This window comes from Hemiscyllium ocellatum, chromosome 6 (genome assembly GCF_020745735.1).
Source record: "Hemiscyllium ocellatum isolate sHemOce1 chromosome 6, sHemOce1.pat.X.cur, whole genome shotgun sequence".
NCBI lineage: Eukaryota > Metazoa > Chordata > Chondrichthyes > Orectolobiformes > Hemiscylliidae > Hemiscyllium > Hemiscyllium ocellatum.
Window position 1 is genome coordinate 72,948,057 of NC_083406.1, and position 21,226 is coordinate 72,969,282.

The 21,226-nt window shown below is 39.6% G+C and overlaps 1 protein-coding gene across 1 annotated transcript in view; it reads right to left on the minus strand.

Moving 5' to 3' along the window:
- Window positions 1–21,226, minus strand: part of st6gal2a (ST6 beta-galactosamide alpha-2,6-sialyltranferase 2a) — an 82,298-nt gene that overhangs the window by 36,952 nt on the left and 24,120 nt on the right. Inside the window, exons 2-3 of the mRNA XM_060826665.1 lie at window positions 10,165–10,397; window positions 5,987–6,979 (exon numbers count right to left, since the gene is read on the minus strand). Coding sequence (XP_060682648.1) covers window positions 5,987–6,920 — 934 coding nt within the window. The 5' untranslated portion in view covers window positions 6,921–6,979; window positions 10,165–10,397. The remainder of the gene's footprint in view (window positions 1–5,986; window positions 6,980–10,164; window positions 10,398–21,226) is intronic.

The following is a 21,226-nucleotide window of genomic DNA, read 5'->3' on the forward strand; positions in this document are numbered from 1 at the left end:
TTACAGTGTTAGTCTAGAATGATAACAGTAACAAATGCTTGGGAATACCATCACCTGAAAGTTCCTCTTCATGCCACACAGCATCCTGACTTAGAATTAAATTGCCATTTCTTTACTGTCACTTGATCACAATCATGGAACTCATCTGCTAACAGAACTGCAAAACAACACCACATGGACTGTAGTGATTCAAAAAGGCAGCTCTCTATAATCTCCCCAAGGGTAACTAGGAATGAACATTAACTGCTGACCGAACCAGTGATACCCACATCAATGAAAGAACATTAAAAAGAAATGCATGCTAACATTTTGTGATTAATGTATAAGGACACTCAAATCCCTCTGTGCTGAAGCGTTTTGCAGTGTCCCTCCATTTAAATAAAATTCTGCTTTCCTATTCTTGTCAAAGTGCACAACTCATATTATACCCAATCTGCTAATTCTCTGCTCACTTTCTCAGTCTACCAAATCTCTTTGCAGGGTTTTTTTTCATATCCTCCTCACAAATTGCTTCCAACCATCTTTGTATTATCAGCAAACCTAAGTACAATTGCAATATCTATATCCAAGCCAATAACCTAGACCATAAGTATTTGAGATTGCAGCACTGATCCCTGAGACACTCCACTAGTTAGAGATTTCCAGCCTGAAATTTATGCATCTATCCCAACTCTGCTTGCTCTTATTCAAGCCTCTAATCATTCTAATATAACACCCCATCACCATGAATTCTTGTGTAATAATCATTTTTAGGACATTTTATCAAATTTCTTTTGGAAATCTAGCTATATTGCATCTATTAGTTTCCCCCATTTCTATCCTGTTCATATCATCTTAAAAGAACTCTAAACTTTCAAATATGATTTCCTTTTCATGAAACCATATTGATTCTGTCTGAAACCAGGCTGATATAGTCATATTAAATAGTTCACCTTTTGTAGTCTAATTATCTATGCCATTAATTATTTTGATTACTTTGTATACCTGACACCACATTTAAATGCTCTGTTTACATTGATGGCTATACATTTTTGAGCCTCCACAATTCCTCATTTTCATTTCTTAAAATAATACTTTCATTTTGGACCAGAAAAACATAAATCAATGATCTCACACTTGTTTGCATTAAAATCCATTTCCCACACTTTCATCTCTACAATTAATTTATAAATAACAGTAATTTTAAGATTATCTCCATTATTTAAAATGTGATCACTTTTTAAATTATAAAGTAATGGATTCCTTCATAGTTTAAAACAATATGTACAATAGGAAGCAACATCTGCTTTCAAATGCTAACTTGAAGAACGTTTGAGATACATATTATGATCAGGGATGTCCATCCTATTGGCAGCTGTAAAATGGGTGAGATTGATCAGGAAATGAATGGACAACATTTGCAAGAGAGTTCTGACCATATAGCACTCTGTCTAATTATTCAATTGAATTTTATATTGGTGTCAGAAGTACTAATTTATATGGAGTTAATCATTATCATGTACTCTTCCACGGGAAGGAATATTAGAGATGGTGTGTAATAGAAGTTGATTCATTGCCATTGGTTCTACCACGTGGAACTATCGAACTCACCAACGCCTGTCAACTAGTGTGGACCCATCAAGAACAGTGAAGAGGTTTTGGCCTTTCTTAAGTGTCATTTACAAATGAGAGTGCTTCTTTCAATAAAGTTAAATCTGTAATATAGAAACGTGATGAATAAATCTATGGATTGAACCATATAGAGATCTGAACGATATGGGCTTTGGTGAGATGTGTGACAGAATTGGCCAATAGGTACAATGAGGTTCTCCTGTCTTTGACAGAAACCTGTGTCATCTGCTAAGTATTCCATAAGCAGTGTACAACATTCTTGCTAGGCAGCAGCAGGAAGCCGATTGCTGGAAATTAACACTTACTAAACACCATATTTATAGCCCAACTCACCCCATTAACATTGTGTCCTATTTTGCCAAACACCCCAAACAAGCTTGAATTCAACAATGTCCCCCGCAGATTCAGCTTACAACTTACTTCAAACGACCTGCATGTCGGAAACTGGATACCGACATCTCAGAAAACGCTCCGTGGGTACCAGCCACATGCATTCCTCACCCATGGATACTACCATCCAACATGTACCTGTTACTAAGAACCTTCATGGCATGGCTTTTATCCATTTACAGGATGCATACTTGGTGCTGCACTGGCAACTATCATAACAATGCTGCAACAAGGACACTGCTCTCAGGGACCCACATTCAGCTGATGGGCCAGGCTGTACCTGTGGACTCTTCACTTGTTTTCATATGTTCACTCACATGAGCCAACTTGGATGTCCCTTACTTGCATTGCCTTGCCTTACCTGTTTGTAGTTTGCCACCATAGCCAGAGATTCCAGGCTTATGCTACTGCTTCCTTGCTCCACCATTTAGCACAGGGAGAGGAAGCTGGTCATTATGTCAGCAGATGTCACTCACATCAAGGTGTTTCAAGCCTTTTTTCAGGAGTTTATGGCACAGTAAGCTATAATGTCCAGACCTTGCATGGGGTGGTCAGGGTCAGGACTCTGACCTGATTAGCAGGGAGGTGTTGTATGACAGGCAGCACATAACCCATCTTGACTCTTTCTGCTCTATTGTCGGCTGTTTTCTTCAGGGAATGAGAGGGGGAGGGCAGGTCCTTCCAGAGATGAAAGTGAGTGGGGCAGCATGGTGGCACAGTAGTTAGCACTGCTGCCTCACAGCGCCAGAGACCTGGGTTCAATTCCCACCTCAGGCGACTGACTGTGTGGAGTTTGCACATTCTCCCGTGTCTGTGTGGGTTTCCTCCAGGTGCTCCGGTTTCCTCCCACAGTCCAAAAATGTGCAGGTTAGGTGAATTGGCTACGCTAAATTGCCCGTAATGTTAGGTAATGGGGTAAATGTAGGGTCTGGGTGGGTTGCGCTTCGGCGGGTCGGTGTGGACTTGTTGGGCTGAAGGGCCTGTTTCCACAATGTAAGTAATCTAATCTATTATTGTTGGGAAGGTGTCCTGAGTGAATGAGTAAGCAGCACAGAGGGCATGCAAGATTGGGGTTGAGATGGATGTGAGTGAGTGGACAATGGCAAGCAACTGTAACAATAGTAGAGTATGGCACTGGGTACAAAACCACACGGAGAGTGACTGTGAGATATCAGAGAAAAGATGGTGGCAAACTGGAGAAGGACAATCTTCTTCTTACATCTCTGGGTATTCCTCCAGATGGATTAGGCTGCTTTTAACCAGCTGGCAATTTGAACCAGCCTGGTAATGTCTTGTGTCATGGCCTCCACTGCTGGTCCTAGAGCAGAAAGAAGGACTGTGTTGGCACCATCCCATTCAGCACTACCCACTGTACCCTGCCCAGGAAACAAAGCATTGGTTTTCCCCCATTTACAATGTCTGAGGCAAATGTCAGAAACTGTGCAGGGCAGCTCTGGACTGGTGGTACTTGAGTGCGTGCATCACATCCTCTTAAAGATGGCATAGGTGCAAGTGCCATTATCAAAGATGTCAATTGTAAACACGCTGCTTAAATGCTATTAACTGGGCTGGCATTGTCAGCAGTTCATAGTGTATAGAAATCTAATTACTAAACATTAACATGAGAGATAAAAAGAAGGATTAAGGGGTAGCTGGTAAACTTTAAAAGCAGAATAAAGTAGTGATTGTTGAATTTCCTAGCTTCAAAGACATCTCAAATCAACAGGAGAAATACAGGCAGGAAAAGTGCTCCTAGATTACAAAAAGCCTGAAAGAGACTATACAGGTAGTTTAACAGAGGAAAACTTCTGTGACAACAGTTCTATGGAATTCATCACACATAATAAGCAAATTGCTTTGATATAAATGGCAGGTCACGTGTTTTTAAGAACAAAAGAGTCCTTTTCAACCTCCTCACTACTATTTATCCTGAAACAAATTTCACTGAAAAAGCTCATTAACTGATCTTTTGCGCATTGCTATTTGTGGACAATTAATATATTCAGAATGACTGTTACATTTTGTATTATAAATGCAACAACAATTTGAAATGATTTGGGATGTTCTGAAGCCATAGAAAGCTTGTTGTAAATGTATGCAATTTTGTTTTGCTTACTGAATCCTGTAATCTAATATTATATTCATTATATAATGTATTCTAAATATTTTTTCGGTCCATAGTTGACACACTTATGTTTCCCTGATCAGCCTTTGCTCATGTACATGGCAATTATACCAAATACAGTAAAATGTTTGTAAAGAGCACACCAATTATTTTGAAACTTCTCTTTTGTTTCCAATAGTTTGTAGTTGCGAGTTGAATAAAAGTGGATGGAACATCGATGGGAGGTCGTGAGCAAGAGGGGAATAATCAGCATGGAAATGCAATTTTACAGCACAACAGTGAAACTGGTTGGGATACTCATGTTACATTCCCATTGAATAACGTTAAAGCACATTGTTCAAACATAAAATCATTCTGAAAATTATTTTTAGTGTAGATTTATTTGCATTTCCTTTTTTCTCCAGAATTACCATTTACTAACACTGTAGCTGGAAATGTTACTCTGACCAGCTAGCACAAGGTGTGCATAATGGTTTCCTATATAATTGATATGTTGAAATGTTTTTTTCCACGAGGCTAAAAAAGAAATCAGTCTGCATTAGACTGTTTTATTGCCACTGCTCCACCTCACACCTGTGAGTTGTCTGCATATATAGAAATCAAACAGCTCTCAAATTTACATACTTCCACAAAATTTCAACCCACAGCAAACAACCGCATGGAAATTAGAAAGCTTTCGGATTCAGTTTGACAGGGACCTGTTCAGGACCTTACAATGGTTCATAGAAAAGAGAGATTATTCAGAGAAGTTTGGAAATAAATTACCTCAGGGAATGAGTTTAGATGTGAAATTTCCAGAACAGGAATATTTGGTTAGAAACCTGCTTATTATCAAAGGATTAAGAATGTCTGAGATCTCAATTGTGTGAATATTCCAGGTAAAAGATCTTGCATCTCACAGGCCCGAAACTGTGAAGAAACAATTAAGTCAAAACCTATAGATTTGACAGAAACGGCATTTCTGTGGCTTTTGAATAACGATAAAGCGATGGTGTTAGGGAGTAGATGAAATTTTGATTTGGTGTGTGCTTTGAAATCTATTAAACTGTTATGTTTAAATAGTTTACTTTATTTTACTTTAATTCCTCTTATATAATAAACTTCTTTTATTCGTAAAACCAAATTTGCAGCCTCAGTGGTCGGCACAACACCGTGGGCTGAAGGGCCTGTTCTGTGCTGTACTGTTCTATGTTCTATGTTCTATGTTCTGTGTACTTAATGTTTCTGCAGTCACATTAAATTAAATATGATCCCAGATTCTATTCTGGGATATGACTTATCCAGTGGTAATCTTTGGACTATAACAATATTCCCATCAAGTTTAGGGTAGGACTTGATTTTGTGAATCAGAAATGTTGCATATGGTGTTTGTGACTAAGGAACAAGAGTATACCCCATTTGATCCATAGGATTGTCATAGTTAAATCAGCACTGCAAATGTTCCTTAGGATTGCCCCCGGGAAGAAAATAAATGAATAGAGCCGTGGTTTCTGTTCTGGATGGCAGGATGCCCACTGGATTGGATTGCATCAACTGTGGTGACCTCAATTAGAAGCAAGTAGAATGGTTGCTTGGTGATATACTGGAAAATTATTACATAAGGAATTTACTCTGGCATGACTCACTACATTCCGGAGAACAGAAATTATAAAAATGCAATGTTGAGCGACAAACCTTGTTCTCGTGGGAAGCACACAGATGCAACCATAATATTATACAATGACCACTTCAGTGAGTAAAAACAACCTTCCAGAAATTTCTTTCACTTGAGAATTGTTTGATTGCTCATTATACATCTGCAAACTGAAATTTTCAGCCAATAACAAATTTTACTTCAAATGACAAAAATTCTGTTCCTACCTATTTCTTCGCCAAGGGAGGAATTCAATATTGAACCAGCAGATGTGACTACAGCACAATTTCTGTAGGCCTGTGTGTTAGTCCTGATCTTGTTCAGTGGTATTTTAGGAAAATGCTTTTTCCATCTAGCTGTAGAAAATGGAGCTTCCTTCCCGTCGAGGGTTCTTACTTTGATTTTGTCTTTGAGTTCACAGAGAAGCTCTTCTCCAATCATCTTTTCCGTGCCACTTTTCCTTTGAAACTGGACACCATGCCTGTTTTCATTCATATAGTCTTTCATAGCTTTCCGTAAACGAGGATTCAGCATCCCAGATGAAACATTTCCTCTCCACAAGTTGGCAAGCACTGAACTGGATTTTGAAAACTCCAAGTCCTCTAGCTCTAAGGAATCTAGATTTTCAAGAAATGAGTCGACTTCATAGTTTTGTTTTTGCTTATTTTTTGATATCCTTTTGTGAGGTTTAGATTTAGTATCTTGAATAATTGTTTCCTTGTACATATTGCCATCTTTAGCAATTTTAACTAGTGTATTTATTAACTTGTGTTGAATGTGCTGCTCGCTGCCAATCTTCATCTTCTCCACTCTTATCTTGACTTGAAGTTCACCATTATCTTCCACTTGGCTCCATTTTAGATTTCCATCATTCAAAGAATCTAAATGCAATGAATGCACAGAATCTTCATCATTCTCAAAGAAAAGGCTATTTTCTCTTTGACTTGCTGAGACCTTTGGATTTGGGAAAGCTCCCATAAAGACTCTCTGTTTACCCTGTACGGGGAAGAGCCTTCTTGTCTCAGTGAATGTGAAAGAGCTGGCTGGACGCTCATCTGTTTTGGAGTCTGTGAAATATGTAAACAGCAGCAAGAAGACGAGTGCCCATGCCAGTATCCCAATCAGTACTAGCTGCTTCCACTGCTTGGTCTTGGCTTTCATTGTCCAAGCTGCACCAAACTCCTCTTGGATTCAGCACAGCTGGAGTGTGAAAAAGCCAGCTAAAAAACAATAAAATAAAGGACAGATTTGATTAACAGATAAGCATTACAGTGAGAAATGTCAAAAAAAGAGTTAGCAAAATCAAAAGACCTTATTTTAAAGAAGGAATCTCTGGTCACACCTTTTTTTTTAAAAAGGGACACTGCCACCATTTTTCAGGACAGGAGCAAAATAACGGGGTGTCTTTGTTGTTACAATGACATCACAAAAAAGGGGCAAAAGATGTCACAACACAATGACGCATTGGCACAAATTCCTTTATCTGAGTCAAGTGCTTGCCAAAGTCTTTACCATTGAGACTGTACATTTTAAAAAGTACGATTAACCAATTTTTTTCATATAATACCTTTGTGGGATGGGGAAACGTTATCTTTTTATGTGGAACTTTTGGCAATATGCATGTGAGCATGGATAATTAACAATGATACATTCATTGGAATTTAGGACGTTAACATGGTATTCAAAAGGCATCTCCACACCTCAGTTCCACACTGAAGTGTCACCTTACAATTTATGCTCAAGTCTTGAGTGGGGTTTGACCCATAGCTTCCAACACAGAGACTGACACCATTGATAAAAGAAAAATCAAAAACAAAATGCCTTTAAGAAACAAGCTGAATTTAAGATATTTGACAACTATCAGTAAAATAAGAATTATCAAAAGCAGAAAGTTTCCTTCACAAAGAGAACACTAATAAAAGATATCATTCACTTCATAGTGATTAATGCCTTCATACAACACTTTTGAAAATAATACAAATAAATTAAAACCAGGGTCCATTTTTTTTTATATAGTACACAGAAGTTACATGGAATTTACAGCACATGCCATTTGACCCAAATAATCCATGCTGGCACTTATGCTACTTATCCTTTTTCTATGCATCTTCATCAAATTGTCAGCATGACCTTCTTTTCTATTTTCCTCTCATAAATGCTATTTTGCTCAACCATTTGCTTTGGTAGCAAACTCCACATTCCAACTAAAACCTGGGTAAAGACATTTCTTTAAACATTCTTTGGTTGATTTCTTGGTGACATCCTCACATTCCCTTTTGTTTTGCTCATCCCCAATAGTGGGAATGCTTCCTCTCTGTCTGTACCATCAAAACATTTTGTAACTATCAGCCTTATCTTTTCAAGAGAAAAGAGATCTGATGTGTTTACCCTCTCCTGTTTGGCATAACCTATGCTTTTGATATGATTCTTCTAGATTTTTATTGCATCCTATCTTATGATTATATATCATTTTTTTATGTAGCAATCTGAACTGCAAATAACATTCTAAGTGTGCTCTGACCAAGATTTGGTACAAGTTGAGCATAAGCTCTCTATTTTTGAATTCCACCCCTCTCAAATTAAACCCTCGTGCTCTCTTTGTGTGTGTATTTTTTAGGATACCTTGCTGACCTGCATCGCTATTTTATGTGATTTGTGAATTTATACACCCTTTATCTTATCAGGAATTCCTCAGAGTCTTCATGAACTGCTCCAACACTGCAGAACCAAATACCTGGTCATCAGAAAATCTGGACCATAATTTCTAATCTAATCTTCCAATAAAATGTCCATCTGATGCATCTGTTTGGTAAATACTGAAGCAAATAATTCTTTAATATTTCAACTATTTTGTCATCATTGCCAAGGATTTTATCCTTTGCATCCCAGAGTGATTCTATATCCATTTCAACATCTTTATTTTTTATTTATGTACCTATAAAGTATGCAGCACTGTTTTATGCTCCTTGACAATTTAAATGCTTCTCTCCTATTCTTAATGCATTCTCTATTGTGATACTCTCCCCTGGTGTTCATACACTTAGTCTTTTTCTTATCATGACTTCAATTATTATTAGGTTTAAAACACTACCCACACCAGGAGTTGCACAAGGAAGATAAGACTCATAGTAATGTCTATTATCCATAGCTTGCTTTTCCTCAACCAGGTTAATCAATCTGAAGCAAGAAGCTATAGATTGAGGGGTTTCAGTCAACATCAAGCGTGCTGACTTGAAGGATCACCCACCCTTACTGTCTTCCATTAGCATGTTGGTAGGATTGGCAGGTTAACAATTAACCTGCTTGGCCATGTTATGACCTGGGGGAAAGTGAGGACTGCAGTTGCTGGAGATCAGAGCTGAAAAATGTGTTGCTGGAAAAGCGCAGCAGGTCAGGCAGCATCCAAGGAGCAGGAGAATCGACGTTTCATATTAATAAATTCAATTGTGAATCAAGTCTGATAAATGTGATGACTTTGAGTACTAACTCTGTTTCTTCCTCAGATGCTGTTGGATTTTCTGAGTATTGCTAGAATTGTATTTTACTTTTCTTTCAAGTTTCAAAATTGTAGTATGTTGTTTCTTTGCCAGGTTTCTTTCATACTGGTTTAGGAAGGAGTTGCGTCGACACCGGGAGAGCTCCATTAGCGTATCCCTTTTTGTACTCCTTAGGGTTAATTAATTTTAGTGTGCTGCAAAATCTCTCTTTCTAGTTGATTTACCTAATTATTTTTTTCTCCTTCTCCCTTCCACTATTCAGGGTGTGTAAACTACCCCTATTAATTTGATTGATCTTGCATTATCTTATATCGATTCTACTTCAGCTTTACTGATAGTTACGCATTTATTTTCTAATGTCATTACAATAACTTTAATAAGCACAGTTATTTCACATCCATCTTTCTATCCTTTCCAAATGTGTTATGCTCTGCAGTGTGTTATTTCCATCCTGATTTTTCTGTAGCTATGCCTCAGTAATGTCAACTATATATGAATCATCAAAATGAATGATTGCCTCCAGTCATCCATGTTTTATTACAGAATTGTGTATTGCTTTAACAGTTTAAATTATTAATAGAAGCAATTCTTCTCACTTTATCTTAGCCATCTTTTTGTATTCCTGTTCTAAAACACTATTTATTTCTTGACCGTCTATGCCCTCCCTTAGCTTAATATGCCATAAAAATGTCCTTCCACTTTTATTTATAATTAATTTATTTCCATTCTTGTAGCTTTGCTATAACTTACTAATTTTAAACAATTGCCATTTGCCTTTGTACCCTTACTGCTGTCATACAGGTTCCATTCTACTTCAGGTGGAGCCTATTCAGGTTCAGTCTAATGAAATCTGCTTTTAAAAAAACATCACAAGACATTTTACATTAATATCTTCAAGAATGGTTTACCTATATTTTAAGCCACAACTGGCTCTTCTGGGGATGAAGTCATGCTAGTCTTGAAGAGGTGGAAGGTGAGTGCATTCACTAGTGGAGGAAGGTCTCAATTCTAAGTCAATATGAACGCCAATAACTCAAGAACAACGAAGAGTCCAGAAGAAGTGAGAGCAGGGAAGCCATCTGCTGGTTAGGATCCCTTGCAGTGTCAGCTCTGAGATGGGTGCAAGACATTCTGCAGAAAACTGGAAGAAAGGAAGTTACATCATTCAAAATGAACAGTATCTGGACTCCTGATTCCCGAGTTAGTCATTATTTAGTCAGAATCAGTTATTACTGCCTAAGAAGATCTCCCAAAAGGTTTCCAATTATGCAGAATATTCCAAGTTCTTGACTGAGAAACTTGACCATCCATCTTTTCTTATGGCACAGTTTAGATCCCATATATATGTAAAGGAATGCAAAACAGAGTGCAATAACTCAATGAATCAATCTGATGTTTACCGCTGACTAGGCACGACATAACTCGAACAGAATGCTAATATAATTTCTTGTGATACAACTTTCTGTCCTTCTCTTAAATTTATTACTGGAAGGCAGTTTATGCTGACTCTTATTACAAGTGCAAAGGATTTGTAAAAACTGCAATCCATTTACGGTTAGTTGACTCCTTTCATTTGGCACAGTCTGGTACTGCTTCCCAATAGTTAACTTTTTTTTAAGAACAAGAGGAAAAGAGCAACAGTGAATTCATGCATCTGCAGAGGGTAGGATATTGAAAGCAGCCTGGGATTTCAAATCTCAATCACAATAAATACCTAAAAGGGACAGAGTGAATACAAACCCTGTTCCTCATAAGACAACACATCTGTTTCAAGTATTAATCTAAAAAAACCTTCTTCAAGCTGCTTCCAATGCAATATGCTTCCTACTCCAGATGGGATCTCATCAATGCCCTTATAGTTGAAACATAACCGCATGACTTTTTAATTCAATCCCCTTTGCAATAAATGACTGCATTCAATGAGCTTTCCTAATTATTTCCTGTACTTGCATACAAAACTTTTGCAATTCATGCAGTAAGAAAATTAGATTCCTCTGCATTTCAAAGCTTTGCAATCTCTCACCATTTAGACAATATGTTTCTTTTTTATCCTTCCTGCCAAAATGGACATGTTTTCATTTTCCAATGTTTTGTTTTAATAATTCAAAGGATATGGGCATCACATAGTCTTTGTGTGCAGAAGCACTGTGCTCAGCATTGCAACTGGTCAGAACACTTAACAAGTGTTCAAAGAAAAGGGGATAAATATATAATATAATTTTATGTGCTAAAAATGTTTAAATACTTCAGTAAAGTCATCCAATGTCATGCCTGGAAGTGCTGAAAACATACAATCACACATAGTTCATGCATTGGTGCTAATTTTTCAACATTCCCTATATTTGGTGAAGATTCCTTTAGACTGGAAAATACTAAACATATCTCCTTTATTCCATAAAAATGAGGGAGACAGAAAACAGTAAACTATGGGCAGGTCAGCTTAACATTTGTCACAGGGAAGATAGACTCATAAATTCATAGCATGGAAACAGACCGTTCAGTCCAACTTGTCCATACCGACCAGATATCCTAAACTAATCTACAGTGAAAAAACAGGCAATTTGGCCCAATAAGTCCACACCGACCTTCCAAAGGGTAACCCACCCAATCCCATTCTCCTACCCCATATTTACTCCTGACTAATGCACCTAACACGATAGGCAATTTAGCATGACCAACTCACCTGGCCTATGGGAGGAAACCAAAGCACCCAGAGGAAGCTCATGCAGACAATGGGAGAATGTGCAAACTCCACACAGACAGCTGCTCGAGGTGGGAACTCAGGTCCCTGGCACTGTGAGGCAACAGTGCTAACCACTGATCCACCGTGCTGCCTCCAATCTAGTGCCATTTGCTAGCACTTGGCCATATCCCTCTAAACCCTTCCTATTCATACCTATACAGATGCCTTTTAAATGCTATAATTGTACCAGCCTCCACCACTTCCTCTGGCAGCTCATTCCAAACACACTCCACCCTCTGTGTGAAAACATTGTCCCTTAGGACCCTTTTTATATCTTTCCCCTCTCACCCTAAACCTATACCCTCTAGTTCTGGACTCCCCCACCTTAGGGAAAGGACCTTGGCTATTTACCATATCCATACCCCTTATAATTTTATAAACCTCTATAAAGTCATCCCCTTAGCATCTGATGTTCCAGGGAAAATAGCCTCAGCCTGTTCAGCCTCTCCCTATTGCTCAAATCCTCCAACCCTGGCAACATCTTTGTAAATCTTTTCCGGACTCTTTCAAGTTTCACAGCATCCTTCTGATAGGAAGGAGACCAGAATTTCATGCAATACTCCAAAAGTGGCCTAACCAATGTCCTGTGCAGCCATAACATGACCTCCCAAATCCTATACTTAATGCTCTGACCAATAAAGGAATGTATACCAAATGCCTTCTTTATCTATCTGTGACTCTACTTTCAAGGAACTATGAACCTGCACTCCAAGGTCTCATTGTTCAGCAACATTCCCCAGGACCTTACTATTAAGTCCTGCTCTGATTTACTTTTCCAAAATGTAGCACCTCACATTTATTTAAATTAAACTCCATCTGCCACTCCTTAGCCCTCTTAGAAACTAATTGTTAAAGACATTTCTAAAAAGAGACAACAAAGTGAAATCCATCCATAACATTCACCGTTCCACCACCAATATTCAGTAGCAGCAATGTGTACCGTCTATCAGATGCACAAGATTCACCAAGGCTCCTTTGATTGTATGTTCCTAATCTTGACCACTACAATCTGGAAGGAAAAGGGCAGCTGGTACATGGCAACACCACCACCTGCAAGTTACTTTCCAAGCTACTCATCACTCTAACTTGGAAATATATCATTGTTCCTTTAGTGTTACTGGGTCAAATTCTGGAACTCACTCCCTAATAGCATTGTGGGTGTACCTATATCAAATGGATGTGGATTAAGAAGGCAGCTCACCACCACTTTCTCAAGGTCAACCAGGAATGGGTGATGAATTCTGGTTCATCTGATGATGCCCATATCTCTGAATGAACACAAAAATATTCCCTCAGCCTGACATAATTACATATTGATTGTCAAAGAAATGCATTGCAGTGTGTTGCTCATGATGTCTGTTGGGATAGATGATGGGAAAATAGCACACACCCTCTTTGTCTAGTATTAGCTGATATAATGTGTCTGGCAAGATTAATGGTTGCTTCTTTCAGTGAGTGGTAATGAACGCATTAGTGAAATGGCAAGTGAAGCCATGAGTGTTTTAAATGAGAGTGTAGCCCAGATAGTGAGTGGCTGAGATGGATAGCTGAGTAAGTGGCTGGGTGGATAATTGGATGAGATGGGTGAATGGCTTAGTCAGTGAATGTGTGGGTGGATGGTGTTAGTAACTGGGTAATCCATTAAATAGTAAGGTCCATTGCGAGATTGGTGTGGGAGCAGTTGTGGAAGGATCATAATCAGATCTAATTGGTCAGGTCAGTCAGGTAGTTGAGGTGTATTTAGGTTGTCATGATACAACTGACAGGTCAGGTCCTGTTGTGACTGTAATGAGTTAGTCTGAGAGTTAGTAGAATCTGGTCCAAAAGCTTAAACAGAAGATATGCATAACATTGCACGGATAAGTACCTGAAAAAAATGACCATAACCTTGTCAGCTACAATAAATTCCAGCCAATATATTCTCCCCAACCACCTCTCACACCGTAGTCTTGCACTTCCAAATTCTAGTAATCTCTAGCAGCTGCTAATCTCAGAGTTATCTATTTGTTTTTCTTAAATTTCATGCAAAAAAAAATCTTTTCTGGTTTGTTTCATATTTAGGAAAAACATCAAAGTGGGAAAGCTCAGTTATCATAAATAATGTTATGTCCTTTCAAACAAATGAATTAAAATGTTCCTGTTTACAAAAACACATACCTTTTTTAAACAGAAAACATAATGCGATATTTGACTAATGAAAGGTTATGCAAAACACTGTGAACAAATGGGAGTTAAATATGACCTCCATTTAAATTTGATTTACTGAACAAAATGTTAAGTGTATTTCATTCTTCATAATCATCCTAATTAGTATGTTTGTCAATTTGCACTATCCTATTAAGGTGTGTTTAGTATAGAGATTGTCAAGATTGGTTATTGACAGTGCTAACACACCACACTAAGTTGTAAATATGAATGCATGTAAAAAAAACTCTTCTGCTGTATTTCAAGCAACCTTTTTATTTACAATAGAAACACTAGCTGGTTCTGTCACTGCTTCCTTCCCACAAAATACTTCGCTTAGTTTCTTCTTTAGAAAAATTGCAGACTCCAGAGTTAGAATTTAAGTTAGCAGTTTCAGTCTGGCAAGCTATTGTACAGCCACAGGATAATTCATGCCTATGATATTTGTTTTACTTTTCTCTTGAAATATCTTGCTTTGTACTTAGATACCTCATTAAAGGAGGGATGGAGGGGTGGGGGTTGGTTGAATTCAGAGGACTGCCAAATGATACTAAAATCAACCAGAATGCTCTAACAATTATGGACACTCACAGACACATCCTCCTACTGCCCCCTCAACCACGACCTCACCTCCCATCATCAAACTATCATCCCTCAGACCATTCATCACCTCACCATCTCAGAGGATCTCCCATCCACCTCGTAGTCCTGGAACGCTACATTGTCTGATCAACCTCTTATCCAAAATTCACAAACCCGACTGCCCCAGTCTCAACCTGTTCCTGCCCCACCGAACGTATCTCCTCATACCTTGACACCGTCCTGTCCCCCTTGGTCCAGGATCTCCCCACATACATTCGGGACACTACCCATGCCCTCCACCTCATCCATGACTTTCATTTCCCCAGCACCTACCATCTCATCCTCACCATGGGCATCCAGTCCCTGTACACGTCCATCTGCCGTGGTGAAGGCCTCCAAGCTCTCTGTTTCTTCCTCTCCCGCCGACTCAACCAGTACCCTTCCACCGATACACTTAATCATTTGGTGGAGCTGGTCCTCACCCTCAACAACTTCTCCTTCTAATCCTTCCACTTCCTTCAGACCAAAGCAATGCCCATGGGCCCCTACTATGCCTCCTCTTCATCGGATACATGGAACAGTCCACCTTTCACAGGTACACAGGCACCAACCTCCACCTTTTCCTCCGCTACATTGATGACTGTATCGGCGCAACCTCATGCTCCCATGAAGAGGTTGTACAGTTCATCAACTTCACGAACACTTTCCATCCTGATTTCAAGTTCACCTGGACTATCTCAGGCACCTCTCTCCCTGTCCCCATCTCTGGCAACTGACTCAATACACACATTACTTCAAACTCACCGATTCCCACAGCTACCTGTACTACACCTCCTCCCACCCAACCCCCCCCCCCATAAAAATGCTATCCCTTACTTCCAATTCCTCTGCTTCTGCTAAAACTGCTCCCAGGAGGAGCAATTCCACTCCAGAATGTTCCAGCTGGCCTCCTGTTTCAAGAACCGCAATATCCCCTCCCCATGTGGTCAACAATGCCCTCCCGTGCATCTCCTCCACTTCCTGCACCTCCACCCCTCCAACCGCACCAAGGATAGAACCCCTCTGGTCCTCATCTTCTACCCCACTAATCTCCAGATACAGCGCATCATCCTCCGCCATTTCTGCCATTTACAATCAGACTGCACCACCAGAGATATATTTGCCACCCCATCCCTTTCAGCATTCTGCATAGACCATTCACTCTGCAACTTCCTCGTTAGGTTCACACCCTTCGCCAACCCACCCTTCACTCCTGGCACTTTCCTTTGCCACAGCAAGAGGTGTAAAATCTATACCCGCACCTCCCCCTCACCTCCATTCAAGGCCCCAAAGGATCCTTCCACATCCGGCAGAGATTTTCCTGCACATCCAAACACCTCATCTACTGTCTTTGTTGCTCTCAATGTGGTCTCCTCTACATTGGGGAGATAGGACGCCAACTTGTGGAACGTTTCAGGGAACATTTCTGGGACACATGAACCAAACAACCCCATCACCGTGTAGCTGACCATTTCAACTTCCCCTCCCACTCTGCCAAGGTCATGCTAGTCCTGGGCCTCCTCCACCACCAAATCCCAGCTACCCATTGCCTGGAAGAAGAATGCCTCATCTTCTGCCTTGGGACCCTCCGACCACATGGTATCAACATCTCTGGGTGTTGTTTCCTCCAGTTTCCTCATCTCCTCTTCCCCCATCTCATCCCAGATCCAACTCTCCAACTCAGCACTGCCCTCTCGAACTGACCTACCTGTCCATCTTCCTTCCCACCTATCCACTCCACCCTCCCCTCTGACCTGTCACCCTCTCCCCCCACCTGCATCCACCTATCACTTTCCCAGCTACCATCTACTTACCACCCCTCCCCCAGCCCTCAACTCACCTCCTATTTATCCCTCAGCAGCACCTACCCCACCACTCCCCAAACACACACACATTCCTGATGAAGGGCTTTTGCCAGAAATGTTGACTCTCCTGCTCCTCGGATGTTGCCTGACCTGCTGTGCTTTTTCAGCACCACCCTTCTCGACTGTGATCTCTAGCATTTGCAGTCCTCATTCTGTCCTGCTCTAACAATCATTTCATTTCATTTGTTTCCATACTATTAAGTTCAGGTTTTTAGAAAAATGCTTGTATTTTTTCTTTTGAAGGCAATCCAATTGTTTGTTTAGCTGAGTGTTCAGACACATGTTAAGAAATGATCACCATGTTTAGGAGTCTCCAAACCAAACCACCAAAGTAATTTCCACTTGTATAATGCAGACCACATAAATATATCTGGAAGCAGTGTCCACTTACATACACTAACAAAAGTTGTGCATAGGTTAGAGCTATACATGAAAGATTTATAATGTGCAGAAGAATATCCTGCATTTGATATATCTAAAACTGCAGGCTCTTCACACAGACTATTGTGTGTCGATGCTGTCACTTTTAAAAAGGTTATTTTGTCCTGGGTTTTTTTTAAGAGAGTTTTTAAAGCAGGGATGCCAAAGGGTTTTGTCCTGAATCAAGTGTCTTTTTTTAACAACAGAAGGTGAGTGGCCAGTTCTCTCAGTTCAGGGTTTTCTAGTTGTTTTTAGCTGTAGCAGTCAGAAGATGTGTGAGTACCAGAAGGATTGCAAGCTTCACTAAATGATTCCTGACTGACTTTCTCTGAAATCTCTCTGGATGTTCTTTCCTCCTGCCTCTGACAATCTGTGCTTGAATTTGCCTTTTTGCATTTATGGAAAAAGTGAGGTCTGCAGATGCTGGAGATCAGAGCTGAAAATGTGTTGCTGGTTAAAGTGCAGCAGGTCAGGCAGCATCCAAGGAACAGGAAATTCGATGTTTCGGCTTTCCTGTTCCTTGGATGCTGCCTGACCTGCTGCGCTTTAACCAGCAACAGATTTTCAGCTTTTTGCATTTATGGGATGTTACTGTTTTGGAGTTAATGAGTTAAGTTGCTGTATTGAATCAGTTAAGTTTTCCAATAGTAGGTTAATCTAAATTCTGTTTTCCTTGTGTCATATTTCAGCTTTAGGGTTTAAATAAATTCTGTTTTGCTTAAAGCTATGTGGTTTGACCAATGCTTCACAACTGGAACACTCACTTCACATCTGCCTTTAAAATAAAGGAACAGTTAGGGTCTAGGCTACCTTAACATATTTTGAGGGGATCTGCCCTGATCCATAACAGCTGTAGCCATTGTGTTGCTTGTGAAGTTTGAATGACTGCAAACATTGCAGAAATGTTTTATCCTTGTTTATTTACGACACTAAGGTCAGTGGAGTTGTGGATAGTGACGAAGGATGTTGTAGATTACAGAGAAACATAGATAACCTGCAGAGCTGGGCTGAGAGGTGGCAAATGGAGTTTAATGCAGACAAGTGTGAGGTGATTCACCTTGTTCGGAGTAACGGAATGCAAAGTACTAGGCTAATGGTAAGATTCTTGGTAGTTTGGATGAGCAGAGAGATCTCAGTGTCTATGTACACAGATCCTTGAAAGTTGCCACCAGGTTGACAGGGTTGTTAAGAATGCTTACAGTGTTTTAGCTTTTATTAATAGAGGGATCGAGTTCCGGAACCATGAGATTATGCTGCAGCTGTACAAAGCTCTGGTGCGGCCGCACTTGGAGTGCTTTGTATAGTTCTGGTCACTGCATTATAAGAAGGATGTGGAAGCTTTGGAAAAGGTGCAGAGGAGATTTACTAGGATATTGCGTGGTATGGAGGGAAGGTCTTACGAGGAAAGGCTGAGGGACTTGAGGCTGTTTTCGTAAGAGAGAAGAAGGTTGAGAGGTGACTTAGTAGAGACATATAAGATAATCAGAGAGTTAGATAGGGTGGATAGTGAGAGCCTTTTTCCAAGTATGGTGACAGTGAGCACGAGGGGGCATAGCTTTAAATTGAGGGGCGATAGATATAGGACAGATGTCAGAGGTAGTTTCTTTACTCAGAGAGTAGTAAGGGTATGGAATGCTTTGCCTGCAATAGTAGTAGATTCGCCAACTTTAAATACATTTAAGTATTCATTGGTCAAGCATATGGATGTACATGGAATAGTGTAGGTTAGGTGGGCTTCAGACTGGTCGGCGCAACATTGAGGGCCGAAGGGTCTATACTGCGCTGTAATGTTCTATGTTCTATAAAACCAGGGAATCTCAGACTGTAAATTTAGAAATTCTCGGACCCCTCATAGGCTACAAAATAGCAGTCTTTTATTGTTATCAAGCCGGCTGAGAGATTAATAGACAATAAATCGAGATTATCAATCAGAGATGACCTCAAATGTGCTAATAAATGATGTCTAATTCTTAGTGAAGAGGCAGCATAATATATACCCTTAATATGCGTAATCATATCGTTTTTCTCCAATTCCAACCGTATAATGTTTCTAGTTTTAATTAGGTTCTCAGGAGGTATTTAATACATTAATGTTGCTTCACACATAAAATAAACAATACTGTTAATGTGGTGTTATTTGCATCACTGAGATAATACCTAGGTTACAATCAGTATTACGTTATAGTGACTGACTGGGAAACAGACAGATACTTCATTATGCCAAGATTCATGCATTCCAATTCCATTCTTATGGTCACTGTGACTGCAGTAGCCATTTTAAACTTATCAGACAATTTATTATTGCAAGACGGAGATTTAAAATGGCTGCTTTTAATTGTTGGTTCCCCTATACTTCAAAGAAACCTTAATGACAAACCCACATTTCTAGGTACCAATGACCAGAAAGGTAAGCCAAATATCAATTGTGCTTTGACATACTTAACATTTGCCGAATTTGCCACAGAGTTTGAATTCAATTTTCATCTCTGATCAATAGGCAAGTTACCTTCGAGTGAACTCAGTTCTAAGGGGATAGCATTTCACCTATCCCTTACCAAACAAAATAGCACGTCCCAGCTATGCAACAATGGGTATCATAAACTCAAGTTACCCACATAACATAGAAAGTACTGCTGAAAAAGTGAGAGTGTGCTACCAATTGCAATATGGACATTCTAAAGATCCCATCAAATGTTGATACTGCTCAACAACTCCACTACATTCAACTATACCCAGTAAGTTTGCAATCACTTAACTGATCCAAAGATAATTTAGAGCAGATAAAATTGATTTCAGAAGCATCTTAAAAAAGAGAAAAGATGAAAGACAGAATTGTAGGTGGAAAATCCAGTGCTTTACACCTAGACAACACAAGGCATGGCTATATTGGTTGGAAGATGATGAGACAATTAGGAGGGATACAAAAAGGTCAAGTCTGGTGATAGCAAATGCATGCATGAGAGTTTCCGTGGTAGATTAGCAGAGATAATCATTGAGCCAGGTGAACTATATAGATGTGGAAATACATAGCCTTAGTGATTCAACAGAGTTTTAAAACTTTATTCATGGGATATGACGAAAGCTGGTCAGCATTTCTTGCCTTTGCCTCAATGTCTTTCAGAAATTGGTAATGAGTAGCTTTTTTGAACTGCTGCAGTTCCAGCATTGTTCAGGAGGGAGTTATAGGATTTTGACCAAGAAACCACAAAAAAAAGTGATATAGTTCCAAATCAAATGGCATTTAGCACGGAACTTGGCATGTTGCTGCAGTGTCTCTTGAAGATGGTCCACACAATGGCTACTGAACATCTATGGTGGAGAGAGAGTGGGTATTTGGGAATATGATGGGAATCAAGAGGACTGTTTTATCCTAGATGGTATCAAACTTCTTCAATGGTGTTGGAACTGTTTATCCAGACAAATGGGGAGTATTCCATCATCCTCCTGAGCTGTGCCTTGTAGATGGTGGACAGGCTTTGGGGAAATCAGGAGGTGAGTTACTCACTGCAGAATTCATAACCTTTAGCCTGTTCTTGTAGTTACAAAATTCAGTTTCTGGTCAATGGTAACTGACAGGATGTAGATAATGGGGGCTTCAATGATGTTAATGTCAATGGTAATGCCTCCAAATTTTGTTGTGTTTGAAAATAGACTGCTTCAATATCTGAGGAATCACAAATGGTACTGTACGTTGTGCAATCATCAAAAATCCCTAGACCTAAGGTAATGATGGAGCAAAGGTCATTGACGGAGTAGCTGAAGATATTTGGTCTTGTGAAGCTACCCTGTGGAACTTTTGCAGAGATGTCCTTGACCCAAGATGTTTGATCTCCAATTTGATCCAATGGTTGTTAAATTTTTATTACTTGTTGCTTATGTTCTTTGGCACGCATGTAGTTCTGTTCCGAGAATTCACCAGATTGACACCTCATTTTTAGATATGCCTGGTGCTTCTCCTGGCATGCCCTCCTGCACTTTCCATTGAACAAGGATTGATTGGTTTGGTGGTAATGGTTGTGTGGGGATATGCCAGGCATGAGGTTGTAAATTGTTTTGGAGTACAATTATTCTGCTGTTGATGGCCCAGACTATTTCATGGATGCCCAATTTTTTTATGCCACAAAAATTGAATGGACT